A 22,408-nucleotide genomic window follows, 5' to 3' on the forward strand; every position below is an offset into this window, starting at 1 on the left:
CAATCGCTTCCTTTGGTTCACAGTTCAACAGCTAATGTGATGCGACGCCTTAAGATCAGCTCATGGTGTTAACTATCAGGAGGAAAGAAGCCGAAAGGCTAGCCTCCTAGAATTTCCCCAGTGACCTACATGGGGACTCGCTAAAGACCTCGCCGTGGTGAAGTCTTGATAGGAATTGGTTGAAAAGTCTCTGGTTTCCTACACACTGTCCAGTCCCATGGAACTGGAGACACAGATAGCGGCTGAGTGGCCGCTATCTCCGAAGGCCCTGCGGCCCGGCCCTCCAGGATGGCCCGGCACCTTGGCTGACAGCTGACGGATGAGGGTCACCGCTTTCCTCTCCCCCCTGCCCCTCGGTCCCCTCCAGCCACAGCTAATAGCACGGCGAGCGTTCATTTGTCTCCGGAAGATGAAGCGAAGTGCGGTGGCATTTCTTCTAAACATGGCTGAATTTTGTTTTTCTTCTCGAATCCTCCTCTTCCTTCCCTGGTCCCACAGGACGTTGCGCAGACCCCTCGAGGAGGCCTGGAAAACCTTCATTGCGCCAGTGAGCTGTGTTATGACACTCTGAGTCTCGCCATTAAGTCAATATTTAGAAGAGCAATTTAGAAATGGCAGGAGTTCAAGTCTTCCTGTCAGGTAGATAAAGCAGCAGACTGAAAAATTGATCAGCGGTGAGGAGTCCAAAACACCGCACCTCCAGTCCTGAGAAAGAGAATATTGTAAACAGACCCTTTATTACCCCACCCAGTGGTGCCATTGAGCTGTGCGGGGAGAAATGTGCCTAGGGACATGATCCCAGGCCCGAAATGGAATATTCCTTTGGGACGGCCCAAAGAAACCGGCCAGGAACTGCGTGACTAGGGCCTAGTAATGTTTTGCAAAGGGTAAGAGCTGATGGTGTGTCCCTCACTGATTTTATTTTTATTTTTTAAATATATTTTAGAGAGAAGGGGAGACGGAGAGAGAGATAGAATCATCAATGATGAGAGAGCATCATTGATCGGCTGCCTCCTGCACACCCCACACTGGGAATTGGGCCGCACGCTGGGCATGTGCCCTGACCGGGAATCGAACTGTGACATCTTGGTTCATAGGTGGACGCTCAACCACTGAGCCACGCCAGCCGGGCTCCCTCACTGATTTTATTCCTCTGCCCTGTCCTTGTGCTCCGAAGTCCAAGGAATTTCATTGAGGGGGAGAAGGAAGAGGCTCCGTATTCACTTCACGTGGAGAGTAACCCAAAGCAGAAGGGCGCTTTTTTCGGACCACACAGTGGTGGTGGTTTTTAAGTTCATTCTTATGGCTCTCATGAAATACAAAAAAGGAACAAAAAGTAGAAAGCTTTTAGGAGCCTGAGGGTCAGACTCTTTGGAGTGAGAGCCTAAAGAATCTAAGTTCCACTTCGTTCCGCATGCATTTTGCAGTGTTAACTCCCAACAGCCTCGCAATCAGGAGGACGTGAGGGCAATCCTCCGTGTGGCTCTGCGATGGTGCTGGGTGCGGTCTGGGCCCTTCTGCTGGCCTCTTCCTGTCCTGAGCAGGTGTTCAGATGAATAAGACGCCTTCTATGTGGGTGAAAGACACACTTCCACCTCGCTTCCCCTCGCCCACTTGCCAGAGGTGAGCTGGGTGGGGAGTTAACCATGGGTATCTGACTCAGCTTCTATCGAGTTTTAGTTGTTAAAAGCAAGGTGATTTCATCAGGATACGTAAGGAGGCACATTTTGGCTATTGATCAGGAATTGTGGATGCTCACAGCATCCTCTCCTTGTCTGCTGTGGTGGATCCCTGACAACCTTCAACTGGGCTGTACTTAGATGCAGACACTTAGGCTCAGGGAATAGTAGGAGCCCAGCATCAATCACACAAATGTGTGCGTTAACATTATGGCCCAGCTGTTTGACTCTCTGTATGTGACTTCAAACACTTGGGTAACAAGTGGAATTTTTTTCAGGCAATATTTGACATTGCAAAGACAAGGGATCCAAATTTTCACTAAATGTTCCAATAACATCCCCAATTTGTCATTAGAGTTTAAGATGTATGTAATTTCAGAACTGGGAGAGGCCTTAGTATGTAGTTTGCTGGTTTCTACCCTCTTTAGGAAACGGATAAAAACTATGGATTCTCTTTCCAGATCAACACACCCATACATACTACACTCACAATTTTGTGCTCATGGAATACAAGAGACCACAATGTTGAGGATTTCGAATGGTTTTCCATGGCAACATTTGTCTCTATAATATCTAGATTTGATATATTTTTTAAAAATATATTTTATTGATTTTTTACAGAGAGGAAGAGAGAGGGATAGAGAGTTAGAAACATCGATGAGAGAGAAACATCGATCAGCTGCCTCCTGCAAACCTCCTACTGGGGATGTGCCTGCAACCAAGGTACATGCCATTGACCGGGATCGAACCTGGAAACTTTCAGTCCGCAGGCCGACGCTCTATCCACTGGGCCAAACCGGTTACAGCTAGATTTGATATTTTAAATGCAATGCAAACATGTGTTAAAAACTCACCAAAGTATCCAATGAAACACAAGCTCTTGTCATTAATGATGTCTGGCAAGAGTAGGCGTGGGTCAAAATTCTCTAAGACTCTTTGGGTTGAATTCACCTTGAATTACTTCCTTTGTGTGTTGGTAACTTTGGCAAAACTTCATCACTAAGGTTGTCTGTCTGTGTCAGCAAGAAAAAGATGACAAATTCGCATTTCCAGTTGAGGTCTTCCCAAAGAAGTGATTTTCAGAAGCAGGATTTCTAGGCGTCAACCATTTAATAGTCTTTGTTTTTTTATTGATGTTCCCCTTTCAACCCCCCCTCCACTTTTCCCCTCCACCCAGTCCCCCCTTCCCCAAGTCTTTGCTACATTATTGTCTGTGTCCATAGGCTATGCTTAGATGCATATATGTTCTTTGGTTAATCTCTTCCTACCCTTTCCTCCCTCTGAGATCTACTATCCGTCTGTTCCATGCATCCATGTCTCTGGACCTATTTTGTCAGTTTATTGTGTTAGATTTCACATATAAGTGAAATCATGTGATATTTGTTTTTCTCTGACTGGCTTATTTCGCTTAACATGATAATCTCCAGGTCCATACCTGCTGTTGCAAAGGGTAAGAGACCCTTCCTTTTTCACAGCTGCGTAGTATTCCATTGGGTAAATGTGCCACAGCTTTTTTATTCACTCATCTACCGATGGGCACGTGGGCTGTTTCCAGATCTTGGCTATTGTAGATAGTGCTGCTATGAACAGCAACCATTTCTGCTGCAGGGAAATGGAGGAGGCATTGCCTCTCTGCACTGCTGTCTGCAGAAGCAATTCCTGCAGCGTTGGAAAGTTTTCATAGCTACCCAGCCACATCCAACACTCTTTTGTAAGATGATGGCATGTTGGCCCATAGAGCTCAGAGTCTCTCAGCGGCATCCAGATGGAATTGGAAAACCTTAAAGAGAAATCCAGGGATGAACTCGCCTTCCTCACAAATCAAGGGAAATGTGTTTCTTCATAAAACATCTTACAAGGGTGTGACTCAAGGCCCGGGAACAGGCTCTCAGGAGACAACTATGAGCAAAACCAGATACAGGCTTTTCTCAGCCCCTGAGAATTTATCATCCAGGCAAAGAGACAGATGATAATCTCACATTAGCCCACGAAAATGTAAAAGTGCATTTGTTCAAGGCATGATCATGGAAAGCATATTGCATCATGGCATCATCTCTAAGGGATCTGGTTTCATCTGGGAGCGTGACTCAACACCTGAGAGGGTGGCTAAGGTGGGGAAGCGAGAGTGAGGGTGTTGGGTGGGACAGAGCATCCAGACTGAGGGAACAGCATGTGCTGAAGTCCTGGATGGGATGGGAGACACACGGAGGAAACTGAGAAGGGAGGGAGGATGGAGTGTGGGTGAGGTGAGAGAAGCTGAGGCCAGGCCAAGCTCTCTGGTTGGAGCTGAAGAATTTGTTCTTATCGTGGGAGGAATAAGAAGTCATTGGAAATTTTTCAGAAGGAAGGTGACAGTATCACACTGGCATGTTGACAAGACTGCTCTGTAGCAGGGACAATGGAATGTAGGCATCCACCATGGATGGACAAGGGGTGGCCAACCAGTTAGGATGTTATTGCTCAGACCCGGGAAAGAGGAGAGGTTAGCTAGGACCAGGACAACAGAAGTGGTGAGAAATCGGTGGATCTCCAGGACCTGCTGAAGGATTGGATTGGGGATTAAGAGATTGAGCCAAGGCCGGGGAGGGTCTTGTGCTCCTGTGGCACCAATGGCCTCCCCACATTTGCCAGCAACTCCCCAGAGCATGGGAGGGGGATCCAGAGGGAGAGGTCCTGACAGGGTGGAGAAAAGGGCCCAAAGGTGGTACTTCCTGTAGTGAACCAGTCCTCGTAGAGAACGCCGGAGTCTTGGCTTTTGGTGGCTGAGAGCCATTACCTGCACCCATCCCTCCCAGGCTGTGCCACAGTCTTGGTTGGTGCCAAACAACTGTTGGTCGGCGCCCTCTGCTGTGCCTCTCCTAGCAGGGTCGGGGCCGGCGCCGGCGGCTGTCTGATTCAGCGTGTGTTGGGACCGAGGTGGCACTTCCCCCACCAGAGCCCTTTGTGTGCAGAGAGCTCTGCTCCGTCCTGTTCTCCTGCTGTGTTTCAGCAGGTTGCTGGGGCACTGTGGGAACCTCAGGGAAATTTAGAGAAAAGAGCTGGAACGTGCCTCCTGGACCAATTCAGCCACCTCCTCACTGGGGACCGCCACTTACTTGACCTGTGCTCCAGTTTCATCATTTGTCCGACAGGGATGACCAGATGCACCTCGCAGGCTTGCTGGGCACGTGAATGAGACAAGATATGTAGAGTATTTGACCAGAGTAGATGCTCAGTCCATCCTCTGCCCCCAGATTCCAGAACGAGAGCTTAGCCTATGTCCGTTTTCATGAGACGCGGAGGAGTGCGGCCTGGCCTCAGCTTCTCTCCACCTCACCCACACTCCATCCTCCCTCCCTTCTCAGCATGTTGCATCCTGAGTTGGCCCGGTCTGTTGTGGCCCAAACCCCAGGAAAGCACCTGTTTGAAGAAGGAGGCTTTGGTTGGGAATACCTTGTGGGGCAGAGGTCAAGACGGCTTCCCGTGGGCCAGCATGAGCTCACTGCACTCATATGATCAGTTGTAAGATTTGGATGATCTGGAAGCACAGAACCTGCCTCAGCCCTGATAGCCTATCTGAGGGGCCCCCAGGGACATCATTCCTCACCTGGTTCCACCTGGGAGGAGGGCAGGCCCGACCCCGGCCCGGAGTCTTTCCCACCGAAAGCCAACCAGCAGGTGCAGAGAGGAAACCCCACCTTGGCCCTCATCATGCTTTGCTGTAGCTTCACCACCGACTTCTAAGCGGAGACTCGGCGCGCGTGAGGCACATGCTGCTTCTCACCCCGGCTCCCTGTTAGTCACTCTGGTGCCACTGAGGCATGTTCATTGAGGTTTTGGAATCTGCTCTAATGGACAAGTTGCTTCTCATCTCCTTTGTCGCCTGGGCTGGCTCTCTGCCCGTGCACACAAGGCCCATCTTCAGCGGTGTCTTGTGCTGGGGCCCGCCCACCACCCTAGAAGAGAGATGCCGCCAGAGGTCTCCCAGCCCTGTGGGCCCTCCTGACCCTGGGGATCAAAGGCCCCCCTGTCGCCCAGGACCTGTTCCCACAAGCTCCTGCATTTTCCTGGAAAAGTTTCCATGTTTCTAAGCGAGTTAATTGGCTTAGCTGCTTTAATAAGCTCTCTTGAGACATGGATTCAACAATTGTACACCTGCCTCCCATCACAGAAAATGCAGCTCTCGGGGCTTATTGTTACAAGATGTGTCAAAGCTGGCAAGCGCTTGGAAGGTGAGACCTGTGCTCTAGGAAGTGGGGGGAATGTGAGTTTTATGGGATCCCCTTGGTGGTCCTTGGAGAGAGTTGCCAGGAAGCCAGGCTCCTGTGGGGAAGCTGTGGGCATGTCTCAGGGCTGGGAGAGCTGGCCACCAGCCGGCAGGGAGGGAGACATTGGGACGTTCACTTCTCCCATCCGTGGCTTTTCCGTTCTCACCTGTAAAATAAAAAGATTTGATGTGAGGCATCCATAGGGCATCGCTTGCCTTGTAGACATCATTGATTTGCATATTTATTTGGACAGTTGTGGCCCATGGCAGTCAAGTGGTGTTGTGATAAAATGGGTGTATTAAAATAATTTTCTGATGATGGAAGTTAAGTGTTTTGCAGAAATGCCTTTTTATAAAAATATTTTTTTATTGATTTCAGAGAGGAAGGGAGAGGGAGAGAGATAGAAACATCAATGATGAGCCCTAGCCTGTTTGGCTCAATGGATAGAGCATTGGCCTGTGGACCGAAGGGTCCCAGGTTCGATTCTGGTCAACGGCACATGCCTGGGTTGTGGGCTCGGTCCCCAGTGTGGGGCATGCAGGAGGCAGCCAATCTGTCTCTCTCTTCCTCCGAAATCAATAAAAATATATTTTCTTAAAAAAAGAAACATCAATGATGAGAATCATTGATCAGCTGCCTCCTGCACAACCCCTACTGGGGATCAAGCCGGCAATCCAGGTATGTGCCCTGACCAGGAATCAAACCATGACCTCCTGGTTCATAGGTTGATGCTCAACCACTGAACTACACTGGCTGGGCTGAAAAGATGGTCTTTTTAATTAATTAATTAATTCATTTATTTTGCACAAAGGTGGCCCTCTGGTTGTCTGTAAGTTCCCTGTAACTCTGTTTTCTCCTCAGGGCATATTCATGAGGTTGTAGGAGAGGTTACTCACCCAGCCTCAGGTGGAAATATCAGTGGGAAGGTGGACTCTAGACAGAGATGAGACGATGTCCTAAAAGTGAACCCTAATTAAGGGTAATTCCCACCCAGTTTCCCTGGGAGCCAGGAGGAAACAGGGGGAGCGAAGTCAGACCTGCCCTTGGAGTGGTTGTGAAACCAGAATCTCACTCCGAAGCTCCGATTTGTTCTGTGAAACCGAGAGGTCCAGGCCATCGCCTCTGTCTCCCCACAGATCCCCGCGCAGGGAGGCAGGCACCTTGGAGTGACCTGCAATGACCTCCTCTAAGCAGACTCCATGCTCCTGGGGAAGCCCAGCAATGGCCTGGAGGCAGCAGCCCCGAGGGTGAGCCATGCGCCCACGTCCACAGATTACACCTGTGGTAGTTCCAGAAAGGGGCCCACAGACTCCTGGGCAGAGAACTGTCTGGTGGGATCCATACAGCACCCCCTCCAGTCTGCTGATTTCCATCAGATAAACACCAAGGAGAACAAGACCAAGCGCCCACGCTAATTCACGAAGCAAAACTAGCCTTGCTCTCTCTAAAACTGCCCGTTCACTAGCTCAGGTTCCATCACATTATTGCATCGTGGCTGTCACTTCTTGCTGGCCGCTTTCCTTGACATTTATTCATTTTGGGTTAGGAGATTCGAGGTAAGGGAAATGCTTCTCCTTTTTAAAAAAAAAAAAATTTTTTTTTATTGATTTCAGAGAGGAAGGGAGAGGGAAAGATAGAAACATCAATGATGAGAGAGAATCATTGATTGGCGGCCTCCTGCACGCCCCCTACTGGGGATCAAACCCACAACCCGGGCATGTGGCCTTGACTGGAGTCGAACCCGGGACCCTTCAGTCCATAGGCTGACGTCCTATCCACTGAGCCAAACCGGCTAGGGCTGCTTCTCCTTTTGAGACTTCACCAAGGAGAAGCCATTGGACAGGACAAGGGAGCAGAAGGATTGCATTTGCCCCTGTTTCTGTCCACTTGGGTAGGAGTCTAGTTCTGTCTCAGGGCACATGGAGGTATAGCTTATATTCAAAGTAACCATGTCTGCAGGACTTGCATTCAGCTTATTGATACTAACATTCAAATCCTCCATATCTTTAAATAACTATTACATTTTATATAGATACATCTTCTATATCTGTTATTCTTTACATCTTTCTACTGACAACGTTTGTATTAGGTTGGCAGCAGGCTCATACATCTTGTGTTCATTGAGTCTCTTGATTGCATTATTTTCTCTTGTGCTTGATTTAATCTCATGTTTTTAAATTTATCAAGGCCCCTAAGTATACAAAATCCACTGCTAATCTATACTAATAAAAGGGTAATGTGCTAATTAGACCAGGAGACCTTCAGGACAAAGCCATGGTGGTGGGGCCAAGGCAGAGGTGGTTAGGGCGATCAGGCCAGGAGGGGAGGGCAGTTGGGGGTGATCAGGCTAGCAGGGGGGGCCAGTTGGGGGTGAGCAGGCTGGCAGGGGGGGCAGTTGGGGGCGAGCAGGACGGCAGGCAGAGTGGTTAGGGGCAATCAGGCAGGCAGGCAGGTCAGCAGTTAGGAGCCAGCAGTCCCAGATTGCGAGAGGGTGCAGGCCGGGCTGAGGGACACCCCTCCCCCCATGCACGAATTTCATGCACCGGGCCACTAGTGTTGCCAATAAGAGGCCATGCTGAGTGATTGGTCTGGAAATGAAGTAAAAGTGGTTAATGACTACAAAGGTGGAAAATCCGTGATGGTTATTGCTCTTCAGCCACGCATGTCCCTTCCACCATAGCTATGAACTTGAAGAATAAGAAAGTGATGGAAGCTGTTAAAGGGTTTGCTTCATTAAAGGGTCTGAAGGCCATGAGACCAAGTTGAGAAGGGCGCATATCAGACACAGAGAAATTTCTAATGACCCGGATCAAAGACCAGCCACAGGACCATTTTCCTCTCAGCACCGTGCCGATCATGGCCAAGGCAAAGCGTCTGCAGTGTTGAGAGAAAAGGCTGGACCCACCTACAATGCTGAATTGACTGCTAGCTCTGGGTGGCTTAAATGACTCGAGAATCGTTATTAATTACGTAGTGTGAAAGTGAGGGGTTAGTCTGGAGTACTAATGTGAAGGCAGCTGAAGAATTTTTGGAAACTCTAGATAAGCTGACTGTGGAGGAAAATTACTTGCCAAAGCAAATATTCAAGTTGATAAAACCCCCCTAATCTGGAAATGAATGCCTGAAATGACTTTCATCCATAAGGAGGCCAAGTTAATATCAGGTTTCAGGGCTTTTAAGGACAGGATAACAGTCTTGCTTGGGGGCAATGTTGCAGGATGCAAATTGAAACCCTTTGTGATCTGGCACAGCGGGAACCCCAGGGCCTTCAAGCATATCAGTAAGTACACATGCCAGTACACTGCAGGCGCCATGAGAAGTCACCGGTGACCCCGCTCCTCTTCCAGGGTGCCCTGCTGGTTTGTTAAGCCAGTGAAAGGGAGAGAAGTAGGTTTGGAGAATAATATACCTTTCAAGATTTTACTTATTGTTGATCATGCTCCTGAACATCTTGCTTTTACTGGTTATCTTCTTCCCAATATCAGAGTGGATATTCTCCCTCGAACCACTACCTCTTTGAGTCAACCAGTGGATCAAGGAATTATAGCAGCTTTTTAAAGATTATTTTATTTTTATTGATTTCAGAGAGGAAGGGAGAGGGAGAGAGAGATAGAAACATCAATGATGAGAGAAAATCATTGATTGGCTGCCTCCTGCACGCCCCCTACTGGGACCAAGCCCATAACTCGGGCATGTGCCCTTGACTGGAATCGAACCTGTGACCTTTCATTCTGCAGGCCAATTGCTCTATCCACTGAGCCAAACCAGCTAGGGCTATCACAGCATTTAAGGCCTATTATCTGAGGGAGACTTTTGCTCAGGCTACCATGCAACTGAGAAAGACATGAAGACACTAATGCAATTCTGGAAGGATGCTGCCATGGTTCTTAAGTTAAAATTCATTGTAATTTTTAAAAATAAAAAAAAATCCATAACAGTGTTACTATAGGTCTACGTTGCCACACATTGTGTCTAACTTTACTATATAATTCTATGTGTAATCAATAAAATTTTTTTACATCATCCTTTAACCTAGGCAAGTATACATTTCTCAGATGAACTGTATAACTATGCCAATATTAAATCCAGATTCATTTTAATCCAACAAAGCATTAAAAGAATATATGATTGATAATATTAACAAACATAATTATTATACAAAACACTTATGGTTTGATATCAATGTACAAACACAAAAAAGTGTGCAGCTTTTTATTTATGAAATGTATTGAGTACTTTTGGTCAGCATGATCGTATAGGTTTCAGGTGTGCGTTTCTATCTTAGAAGATCTAAATATTGCACAGTGTGCCCACCACCCAAAGTTAAAACTTCTCAATGCAGTTTGCTTTATCTGAAAAAGCCTGGTCAAAATTCCATTGCTTGCAAACTCACATAACTATATGTCAGATGTGCCAGAAGCAGATACCTGGCCACACTGTGTAAGGCTGGTAATCTTTTGTAGGATAGGCGGTGTCTTGCTTGCATTTGGGTTGTTGACCCTGAGCACAGAGTAGATACAAAGTGTGGGCCCACTCATACCTGGCTGACTAAATTATCTTTGAGAGAAGAATGAACATTCACAAATGAACCTTCAACTGATGAAACACAGGTATCTTAAGTGCTCTAACTGGCCAAGATCCCACTGGCATTTCTTCCAATGATGAATATTTTCCAAGAACCCATGGGCAGGATTTATTCTTGGGGCCTGTAGCCTGTTCATCCTTCTCAACAAACGAGTCTTGGGCAGGCAGCTTCCTGCCTTCTGGGCCTCCCTTAGATAGGCTTGCTCTCCCTGCACCCATGATATCAGCCAGGGAGGGATGGCGTCTCCACGGAGCACTCAGAGCTTGCTCCGGTATGCCGGATGAAGGAATTCTTCTTGGGGGCTGCCCCACCTGCTAATAAATCAGCTGTAACCAGCTACAGGCCAGATGGCTACCAGCTGGAACCAGATGTACCCAGGAGTGGAGTTAATGTGATTCTTGACAGAGACACTCCTTTCTCCCCACATTCCCAACTTGTCCCACTTGGACTCACTTCCACCTTGGAAATCACTCTCCCTGGGCTACAGGAAAGCTCGCCATCTGGTCTCCTGACACCCCCTGTCTGGGGCTGTGTTGTGCTGACAGTTCTCCACACACACCTTATTGTTTCTAACTTTGAACTTTTGCTTCTGCTGCTCTCTTTGCTGGGGATGTCCTTTTCTTTCCCACCTTCACTCCCAGCCCCCGACGCATTGGCTAGATGCAGTCTGTGCGACTGAGCCCAACATGGGCATTCAAGGAGGGCTTCCAGGAGGAGGTGCCCCTCACCACCCAGTAAGTGCGCATTTCACTCAGCCTTCACGCGTACACTGTTTTCCTGTATGTCTCCTCCCACTGGACTCCTCTCCGGGATGCTCCGGGTTGGAGACCCCGGCTGATAAATGCCTGTTTCCACCTCATCTGAACATGGCAACTAGTTCATAGTAGGTGCTCAATGAATGCACCCAACTAACTCAAACTGAAACGGGCTCAGCCCTCTCCTGCCTTGTATCCTGAGAAGTTGGGAGTCTCTTCCTCAGGGCAACTGCTTCTACCTCCCAGGGGGCTGGGGCAGAGAAGCTAAGGCCACAGCAGCCCCTACCATCTGAATGTCTTTTATTCTTTTGCTTCATTTGGGGAGAGGCAAGGTCACGGCTCCGAGTCCTTGCTTTCGCTCGGTGATTTTTAGGCTTGCTAATCTAGTGCAGTCCCTCTAAGTCCAGTCAGACTAGTGAAATGCTTATTTTATTATTCCTGGACTAATCAGATAGTGCCTAATACCTGACTGTAGAATAGGCAATGGTACAAGTGAAGAATTAGTGGTTATGAAAAACTCTACAGGAAAAATGTTTTAATGGAGACATTTCTATGTACTAATTAATTTTTTGTTTCAAATGTGGGAATTGAGGAAGACAGTTATTAACAATTTTTGCTAGTCCCTGCCAGGGGACACTGGTGTTGCATGGGAATGACATTTGAGAATTTCTCTTCCAGTTAAACAAAATTACAGTTAACTATGCCACTTATCAGCAATAAGTTCTTTTATTTCTTGAAAATGAACAACAACAATTTTTTTTTTTAACTAATGGAGCCTCAGTCCTGAAATAGGCTCATCACCCTACCTCAGTCATTGAAGAAAGTAACCATTTACCATCTCTTTCCTTCTTAGGCTGTGAGGTGGAGATTCTTGGTGTCAGACCCACCTACTGCCTGGAATATAAAACTTCCCCGACGGATATCAATTTTGCCAACGCAGTCAGCGATGCTCTCGACTCCTTCAAGTAAGTGCCCCAGGTTCTTAGCTATACCCTTGTTCTTCCTGGTTTCCAGGACCAAAGATAAATGCTAACGTGAGTTCAGAAGGCTTGGTGTAGGTGGAATGTAGGCCGTGATTTGGTGAATGCTTGTATCTCAGAAGATATCAACAAGTATTCGGCCAACAGGGAGGCTCTGTGGTGAAATAGGTCTGGAAAAGGACCCTACCCTCTTCTTGGAAATGTACAAAGCAATGAGCACATCAGAAGATAGAACTTTATTTTCTTCTCTCCCATGAAACCATAACACGCAGTTTGGAAAATGCAAAAATTAGTAATAGCACATGCGAGTCTGTCAGGGAATGTGACCTACAAGGCAAGTCAGGACAAAGCCTCAAGTCAGTCTCAGAAATCACTGAACGTGACGTCAAGATGGGTAGCCAGGTGGGGTGGTCTCCATGAAAAATCAGCCACCAAGAGGCTGAGGATGTTGGGGCTGTTATGTTTCCAGGGCTGGACCTGGGGTCACCGTGGCTACTGAAGGGACCTCTTGGGCAGGTCAAGGCAGAAGACGCATAGTATTCAGTGTGGAGGCCATGGAAGGACTTCCATGCAGGGCAGCTCCCGAGAGCCTTCACGCCATAGGCACTGGCCACGTGAACGGGCCTCAGATAGCGTTGGCCAAGTATGAATCCCATTCTTGCCACCAGCACCGCAGGCATCATGGGAAGCAGCAGTGACCCCCATGGAGCAGAAGGGAGGAGATAACAGGCTGGCCTTTGCTGTCTCTTAGAGTGATTCCACTTCCATGAAAGTCTATCAAGAGGGCGCTCTGGGCACATAAGGGTTCAGGCTCTGTCCTACAGGTTGGAGAGAAAATAGGTTTAAAATACTTAAAAGTTGAGAAGGAACAAATTAAAATTTTAGGGTATTTGCGTGGGTGGTGGGAAGAGGGGGAGTGGAGACAAAGGGACAGGGTTTGGAGGAAGTCGCCTGTAAGTCAGTATTCTCCACATGGTGTGTAACTCACATGTGCTCTGTGATCTGCCTCCTGCCTACTCTGTGGTCTTTCCTTGCCCACAAGTGCTGGACCACCACCCGCACGACGAACTGGAATGTTGTGTGGCAGCCTCGTTTGTGCAAACAAAGCAGAACGGTGCAGCAGGCGAAGCAGACGAGCTGGAACTTTCGATGGGCCTATGTTTGCATGAGGCTGTTTCCAGCACACACAAATGCTAGCACTCCCTACAGCCTGCCGCCTTGCCAAATATGAAAATGTGGAACATAGTTGTCACACAAACACCTCCCAGTAATGCAACAGTGTTTGGCAGTGTGATCTTTTTTGCATCCATCTTATCTTGACAGCTGAATGGTGTCCCACTGTACACCGCGCAGGGACTCACAGGTAGAGAAGCGCCGCACACACAGCTACGGGAATCCCAGCTCAGCGCTGGCCTGCACGCTGGCCAATCAGGCAGGCCTCCCTGTCCCGAGGCCCACCTGCTGCTGGAGGGTCAGTGCTCTGTGTCCTAGAGAAGTGTGTTTCCGCTTCCTGTTTCTAGGGAAGTTTTCCTTTTTTTGTTTCCAAGCATCATGGCACAGCTATGGCACCCGGGAGGCACAGCTTTACCGTGGAGCACAGCGTTCGGCGATGGGGAGGATGGTGTTTTGTTGTTGTGGGTAGTGGTGGTGCTGGCGGTGGCAGTGATGTGTGTGCACGTGTGTGCGTGTGTTTAGAAAGGCGCTGGGCTCCTCTAGAGAGAAAACACTGCAAAGAACTGGAGGCCCAGGAAAGTGGCCCCAAGCGAGGCCTCCACATGGTGATTCTGGGCTAACACATTGCCCAGCATTGCAGGCGTCTCTGTAGACGGCCTTGGCCTCCAGGGCATGGCGTTCACATGGCCGCCACGTGAAGGATGCCCTGGCGCCGGGTGGCGAAGGCCAGAGCAGGATGGAGCCAGGCCAGTGCAATTGCCATGTGGGCTCCTCATACTGCAGCATCTAACAGGGCCACCGAAATGGCCCCCTGTATAGGGGTAGAGAGTGGGATCTACTGTCCCCAAACTAGTCAGGACTTGACCTGAGAGAGAGGAAACAAAAGCAGGGGGTGGGGGAGAGGGATAATCGGCCAGGTGATGCTTACTGCCCTCGGAAGACAGTAGGATGACTTAGTCTCCCCCCCAAAGAAAAAGGGGAAACCTCTTTCAACCAGTCTCCGCACTACTAGGGCACATCTCATTTCCTCCTCACAAAGCAGAACAAAGGGCCGACAGTGGTGAGCCAACATTTGTCCTGTCTAGAACAGCGGTTCTCAACCTGTGGGTCGCGACCCCTTTGGGGGTCGAATGACCCTTTCACAGGGGTCGCCTAAGACCGTCGGAAAACACATATATAATTACATGTTGTTTTTGTGATTAATCACTATGCTTTAATGATGTTCAATTTGTAACAATGAAAATACATCCTGCATATCAGATATTTACATGACGATTCATAACAGTAGCAAAATTACAGTTATGAAGTAGCAACGAAAATAATTTTGTGGTTGGGGGTCACCACAACATGAGGAACTGTATTAAAGGGTGGTGGCATTAGGAAGGCTGAGAACCACTGGTCTAGAACAATCAAGATGACTTCGCAAGTCGCAGCTCGTTCATGCAAGAGTGTGACTCAAAGGAATCATTAATTCTCTTGGTGCGTGTGTTCAGGCAAAATGTATAAGTATTTACCTTGCCATCAGCCCCAAATGACGAAGCGTGTTTAGAGCCCCATACTCCCCTCTGGTTTTTTCCGGCTTTGTCTCAAATTCCTAGCTGTAATATGAAGAGCACTTAGAGCTCTCACACACGAGTGTGCAAACACACACACACACACATACACACACATGCCTCCCGGTCAGTGGTCAGTGCTGCTTATATAGTGTCTGTTCCCTCTGCTATTAGTTTGAGGAGCAGCAGGAACAGACACAGGAGAGATAAGGCCTTGACAGAAGGCAGGAGAGACGGTCAAGGTCTTAAAGGGGGACTCCCGCCAGGGACAGCCTGTCAGCAAAAGGCCCACATCAGCCAAGACACTGTGTGACGGTGTAGAGCACTGACCCGGCTTCCTTTTCTGGCCTGGGCGTCGCCTCCAGTGCTCATCGCGCTTTACCGACCCGAGTCATGCTCTTGTCGTTCTGCCTTTGCACGTGGACAGCTTCAGCGTGGGGGGTGTGTGTGTGTAGCACTGATGTCATCAAGGCCCACCTGCTAGGGTTGTGTCAAAGCTCAATTACCAGCGACCATTGCTCTACGTGCGGGCAGGTGCTCCGCGGTGTCCCTCTCACCCCACGCCTTACAAGGGAGCCCGCTCCTGACAGCTGAACGCGTGCCTCCTCGACTCGCTGGGACCAGAGCCCAGTCCTCCCCATGGGGTTTGGGACCCTGTCTTTCGGGGCCTCTCCTGAGTGTGGAGTGAGTGACATCTGCTTCCCAGGCATTTCTCAGCCCTCCGTCCACACGCACCGCTGAGGGGTGGGAGCAGGCGGGGAGGGCCATGCTGGCCTGGGCTCGTGCGGGTGGCGGTGCACAGGGGCCTGGCGGTCTGCTCGCTGTCTCCTGCGCTCAGCAACATGCAGCCCCGGTCGCTGGTACTTTGGTGCCTTGACACCGCTCAAGGGGACACCCCAGTACCTCCTGCCCATGGCCACGTCCCTGTCTAAAAAGAAAGCAGGTGAGATCCACGTCGCTTCATCCATCCCCCGGAGTCCTGTTTGCAGGATGTCCGTGCTTTAGTGGTGGGGGAAGGTGCATGACGTGGAGCCCAGCGAGCCCCAGGAGCTGGGCGGGGTCTGGGCGGGCAGCAGCCAGGTGAGCGGGCAGGCCAGCCTGGACGCCCGCAGGGGTCTGGAAGACTGACCGCTGTGACCTCTCAAAAGGTTGGTCAATAACGAGGGGCCATGGGTGCGGCAAGGCCAGGCTGTGGCGACAGCTCCAGTGTCCTGGTCATTGTCCCTCCTCCCCAGGGACCCCAGGAAGAGGGGCAGGGACACAGGCTCAGCAGACGCTGGTGTCCCCTCCCTGCTCGACACACAGGGCAACGCCAGCCTGACGCATGTCTGCGTGGGACAGAAATCGGGTGTTTCTCCCCTTTGCCTCCCTTTTACTGTGTGGCAAGCACTTTACAAACACCAGCTCACTCAATACCCCGGTAGGAGGCTCTGAGGAGGCTTTTCAGATGAGAAATTGAGGCGTAGAGCGGTTTAGAGACCTCCGGGTTAGTGAGAAAGAGGCTAGAATGTGAACTCAGGTGTGTCTAGTTCTGGGTGCCCATCAAAGCATAATTTTCCCAATGAAACCTCGCCATGTGCTCACTACATGAGTGTATGAGAATTATGCAGCAGGTCGAGTTAATTTCTTTCTGAGGGACTCAGGAGATGACAAGACGGGTTGAAAGGAGACTATAAGAAACACGGACGAGGAAAAGGATGGTCGAGAATTATGGGATACAATTATTGTAAGATGCAGAAATGCTTAATAACTTTGAGGATCATCAGACCATAATCTCTCCCAGACAAAAGTACTTCCATCTCGTCAGTTTCCAGCAGGTTAGCAGCCGAGTTTCTGGAGTCTGGGCACTCATCCGTAGTTAAGTCTGGGGAGCGGGAACAAGCTTCCTGACGCTGCCTGGTACCGCACCGCAAGGACAGGCGGCGGCTTTTCTGGCCTTATTTCTAAGTTTCAGATGGCTATTGTGAACAGTCAGTAACGTCCACCATTCCTTGAAATTGCCTCCGTTTCTCTTGCCCTAATTCTTTCTCTTTCCGACCCTCGTCAGTAAGGAAAATGGATGGGACATTATGAACTCTTTACATTGAAAAGAAATCTGGACAGAGTCCTGAGGTGATGGGGGACCTGAGTGTCCCTGAAACCCCGGGACTAGGGCCCCTTGCAGCTCTCAGGTAACTGGGCTGATGGCCACATGTCCTTCTGGCACCGTTCCTGGACCTTCAAGCCATAAATAGCCACTAACAGACCTGCAGACATTCCCACCCATCGCTCCTCACCCGAGCACTCCGTTACAAACGAGCTGGCCTGTGATGGAGACCAGGCCCAGGTGGAAAACAGCTGGCGACCAAGAATTTGTCAGCTAGACTCTAAGCAGGCAAGAGCTCTCAGCCTGGAAGACGTGGGTCCCTAATGAATCAGGGAGACCCCAGCATCGAAGCCTTTCACACAAGGCACGTGCATAAATCCCTGCCTCGCAAGCACCCCGCAGCCGGTGTTGCCGGCATCTGGAGTTGACAGCTTCCTGACACAAAGCCATCAGGTGCCTCTGAGGGAAGCCCTGGCTTTCTGATCACATGGAGATTTGTGGATATGGCAAATAGCCTAAAAGAAACCAGCCCCCTGGCTGCGGCGGCGAAGCGAGGTGTCTAAGACAAAATGACCTAAAAGCATTTCATTGAACTTGACTGCAACAGTCTCCTGGTTGGGAACTGTTCCCCACATACAAGCCCCACCATGGAAGGTTGCACACCTAAACACAGGACACACCGTACAGGTCGCACATCTGGGATGCTGCCTATACAAGTGCACAACACAGCTACATGCTGAGGCTTATCTGAGGGCATGACTTTTCTGGAAGGTTCCATACGTTCAAGCATGGTGGTGGAGGAAGCACCATCACCCTTCAGTGTCATGAACTTGGGCCTCAAAGAAATTTAGGAATAAGTGAAAATGCATCAGGGCCAGCAGAAGTCCCCCCGCCGCCGACACGCTTGGAGATCTCAGTGACTTGTTCTCTGCTGTCTTAGATGCCGAGGGAGTGAGGGTTGGTCATTCGCACGTAAGTGGGTGTGACTAGTGACAACATCATTTGTGGGAAACACCTAAATAACAACCTAACCCAATCCCCGTTGTGTAGGACAGTGGTCATGGCATTTGTAAAGAAGGGCCCATTTATTTTTGTTCTAAAAAGAGAAAAGTGGCCCCGGCTGGGTAGCCCAGTCAGTTAGAGCATCTTCCCAATGCGCTAAGGTTGCGGGTTTGATCCTTGGTCAGGGCACATACAAGGATCAAGCAATGAATGCATAAATGAGTAGAACAGCAAATTGACGTTTCTGTCTCTCTCAAAAATCAATAAATTTTTTTATAAAATAAAAAATAAAAAGAGAAAGCAACACTTCACTTACCTTGAAAGCAGAACTGTGATGCCCAGCTCAGGGCAGGCAGTAGAGCTTCACAGCGTCCTTAAGTGGGGCCCCCTTGGCAAGTCCGACCACAAGAAAGAGAGCGACCGTTACCAACCGAAAGGGGTCCGTTCACTTGTGTGCATCAAAGCCAAAGCAAATGTGAACAGAAGTGAACAGCCCAGAAAATTACTAGTTGAGAGATGGTGCCCACCCAGACTCACAGGGGAGCTAGTGCTCAGAGGCCTGGCTCCCCGACGGCGTCCGGGGGAGGGCTGTATAGAAGGGAAGTCATTCATCGCGGTGGCTGAAGGAGGTGGGGTCGTGGGCTCTGCTGATGGGTGGGGCCAGGGCAGTTGATCACTGCAGCAGGTCCTGACGTCAGCCATGGCGTTGTGCTGTCTGGTTTCGTGAGGGGGTGGTCCCTAGGGTCTTTCTGCTCTCATGGGCCTGGGGTGGACACAACTGAGGTCCAGATGTCACCTGTAGCTTGACCGAAACTCTGTGTGGCCAACACGCCTGAGGCTTTGTCCTTAAGACAGTGTGATGCTGACCAGAATCCAATGTCCGAAGGGCTTGATGATTAAGGAAGGGGGTGGACGGGCAGAAAGGAGGCAGGGTCATGGCAAAGAAACGGAGTTTCGGCGTGGTTACAGGACGAGAACCTTCTCTGGGGACGGTGCAGTGAACGAAGTGGATGTGGACACTCAGAAGCCCCGGTTGGGCAAGTCTCAGATCTGTGAGGCTTTGCCTAACTCCCAGCATCCTCTTTGGTCCATTTCTTCATCTGCAAAGTAGCCACATGCTTTTCGGTAGGGACGCTCCTCGGCGGAGCTCCAGACTTTGAAGGCGTGGCCGGCCGCAGACTGGAGTCTGTACGTGGAGAAGTGAAAACGACTCTGTTTCACGGTGCTGCCTTTGCCGTGTCTCACATCAGCTTTCTTGGGGTTGGTGGGATTCTTATAAGAGAATAAGAACCGTTTCCCCAAGATCAGTTGGGTTAAGCAGAATGTGCTGTGGGCTGTTGAGATTTTTCAGAGTTTTCAGTGATTGTGTTCAGGGTGATGGGGTTGGTCCCGCCTGGGTTTGAGTCCCATACACCTCTCACTAGCTGTGTGATGCTGGCAACTGTATTGAACTCTCTGTTCAATACATACCTACCTTATATGGCTGTTGTGAGGATTACGTAAGATAATGTCTGTAAAAGCCCTCAACATAGCACCTGACCCAGAGAAAACTGTCATTCATAGAGCACTTACTATTATTATACATACAACCGACAGTTTTAAAGCACCTACTGTGTGCCGGATACTAGGCTAGAGCTAGGAGAGTGAGTCACCACCCCTAGGGCAAGAGAATTTCACGATTTAGAGAGTGAGAAGGACACATACATGGGCAACTACAGTCAACATGAAAAATCATAACCAGAGATGAACCTGGAGTGCCCTGTCAGCGCCCGAAGGGCCACCCGGCTGGGCCCGGGCATCACGGCCAGCTTCCCGAAGAGGCAGCACCTCCCCTGAGGCCGGGGGGCTGGTCACGTAAAGCGCACTGTCTGGGCTGCTGCGAGGCCTCTAGCTTCCCCTGTGGATGCTAGACCCGGGGCACAGCAGGCTCTGAGGACCTAGCCTTTCATTCCTCATGTCCCAAGGGTGGGGGGCCACACCAGGAGAGACCAGGCCACAGTGTGTGTGTGTGTGTGTGTGTGTGTGTGTGTGTGTGTGGTGCATTTAATAAAGCTTTTAAGAGAAATTAGGCATTCCCCCAGAGTGTTAATTATTAACCCTTGTAAAGTCCAAGCACACCAATTGGCTCTCATTTCCTCTCCATGGCTTCAGTTTGTATCAGTTACTACTATTACCACCGTCAGCACCATCGTCGTTGTTCTGAGGTACTGGGCAGAGCCAGGGCTGAGGAGGAAATGGGTGGCACATGCCACATGTAGGCTTTTTTCTTCCCTCCCTGACTCCAGTTTCCATCACCAGTTCCTGGTCATTCCTGGCCCGGCCTCGAGGGCTAACCAGCTTGGGTTTTACCTGAGTACTCTGGCCAGAGCGGGTGTTTTTCCCGGGACCCACAGAGGTGTGGTCACTGCAGGATTCCCTCTTTGTCCACACTGGAGCTGACCCCTCCTGCGTCCCCATAGGACAAGGGTCCCGGAGTGTCTGCTGATGTCAGGCCCCGAACACGGGCCTGTTTGCCTCCCAGAAGGCCGTGGTGAAGTTTGCTCTGGCCCATCAGTGAAAACACAGTCTGGGGTTTTAGTTAGAGGCTTCCCGACCGCCCAGCACTAATGGGACCGCCCTTAATTAAAGGGTTGCTTCTCATTTTTCTGCCCGCCCCCCTCATGCCAGCAGGTAGCAGGGACGGAGCTATCAGAGCATCCCTGCCTGTGACCACGCCTTCCACCCTTGGGACATGACGGCAATGCCACAGCAGCCAGAGACGAGTGGCCCATCCCACATGCCCTCTGACCCTTGTCACCAAGGTGCTGAATTCCTGCTCCTCCCCGCAGATCCCACCCTGTTCATTCTTCACCATCGATTCTGCATCCTTTTGTTTATTTTTTACGTTTCAGAGGCACAGCACAGCTTAGACAATCATGTCCTTTAGAGAGTCCCTTCCCCCCCCCCCGATATTCCAAGTACCCCCATGTCCATATCGCCTTGTTACTTAGAGCTGACAGCCTTGCCGGCCCTCAGGGTGGGTTTGGGGATGCCGGTGCCTGCCAGGGGCTGGGAGCCGGGTGAGAGTGGAGACGGTGGGGCCTCTCTCAGCGCTGACTCTCCCTCTGCTGCCCCCAGGAATGGCCGCGCCGACCTGGCCGCCATATACCACGAGCGCATCGACGTGGAGGGCCACCACTACGGCCCCTCGTCGCCGCAGAGGAAGGACGCCCTGAAGGCCGTGGACACCGTCTTCAAGTACATGGCCCAGTGGATCCAGGTGACTGAGAGCAAGGCCCCTGGGTGCCCTCCCTCCTGTCACTCTCCGTCTGTCTCCTTGACGGTCACACCCCTCAGCATCGACTCCTGTTGAAGCTGACAGGGCAGCCCCAGGCCGTGATGGGTCCATCTTCCTCACACACCCCTCCTCGGGGAAGAGAGACCCCTTGTTTACAGCCAGGCCCGGAGGCGGGAAATGACAGGCATTGTCAGCCACTCAGCGGGCAAGATGGCTCGTTCTGCACCAAAGCCGATGTCTGGGAGCCAGGCTGGGCTCTGCCCCTCCTTTGCCACGGCCTGGCTGAATGACTTTAGGCAAGCCATTGTTTTTCCAAACTTGGCTGGGCTGTAGTTTGCACATCTGTGAAGTGGGGAGGACAGGTCTGTCACCATGCAAGTTGGTTGAAAGAGCCACAGACGACAGCAGTGAGGGCACTTTGCTGGGTGAAAGGCCGTATGTGCCCTCTTTAGCACCATTGGAACGGGGCTCAGGTGCCGCCCCTCCCCAGAGTGCTTCTGCCCAGTGTGAACTATCTTCAGGGAGGGAGGCTAGACGATGAAATTCAGACTTGGTTACGTGTCCTTTCTTCTATAATGTGTAGCTTAAAATACCTCCCTCCCTCTCCCCTTCCCCTTCTCTCCTCTCCCTCTCCCTTTCCCTCTCTTTCTCCCCCTCCCCCTACACTCCAGGTCTCCTTGCCAAGTGCCCCACGGTCCCGCTCTATAGCCAGAGCTGGCTGCCTCTGCTCCCCTTCCTGCACCTCAGGGAGGCGCACACTCGAAGCGGAATCCAGGACGATCCCCTTGCTATCACCCCCACCCAGCCCTGGACCGGGTTTACTCTTGTAGCATGGTGCTCGCTCTCGTGGTACAGTGTGAAGCGCTTTATGACTTCTCAGCTCACGCCATAGGAATCAGTTTCACAAATGGGCATACACCCAGACCAGTGCTGCATTTATCTAGAAGCGCCAATTTTACACAACTGAAATTGTAAAGCTACTGTATACTTCGGAGAACTGGTGTCCTAACCAGGATCACATAGGACAGGACGGGGGGTAGATCTCTGCACGATAGCAGTGCAAGATCGCGC

General features: G+C 50.4%; 1 protein-coding gene across 1 annotated transcript in view; it reads left to right on the forward strand.

Moving 5' to 3' along the window:
- The window catches only part of ENPP6 (ectonucleotide pyrophosphatase/phosphodiesterase 6), a 76,421-nt gene that overhangs the window by 36,303 nt on the left and 17,710 nt on the right, over positions 1-22,408 (forward strand). Inside the window, exons 3-4 of the mRNA XM_006092695.3 lie at positions 12,120-12,231; positions 21,178-21,319. Coding sequence (XP_006092757.1) covers positions 12,120-12,231; positions 21,178-21,319 — 254 coding nt within the window. The remainder of the gene's footprint in view (positions 1-12,119; positions 12,232-21,177; positions 21,320-22,408) is intronic.

This window comes from Myotis lucifugus, unplaced genomic scaffold (genome assembly GCF_000147115.1).
Source record: "Myotis lucifugus unplaced genomic scaffold, Myoluc2.0 scaffold_102, whole genome shotgun sequence".
In the NCBI taxonomy this organism is placed as follows: Eukaryota; Metazoa; Chordata; class Mammalia; order Chiroptera; family Vespertilionidae; genus Myotis; species Myotis lucifugus.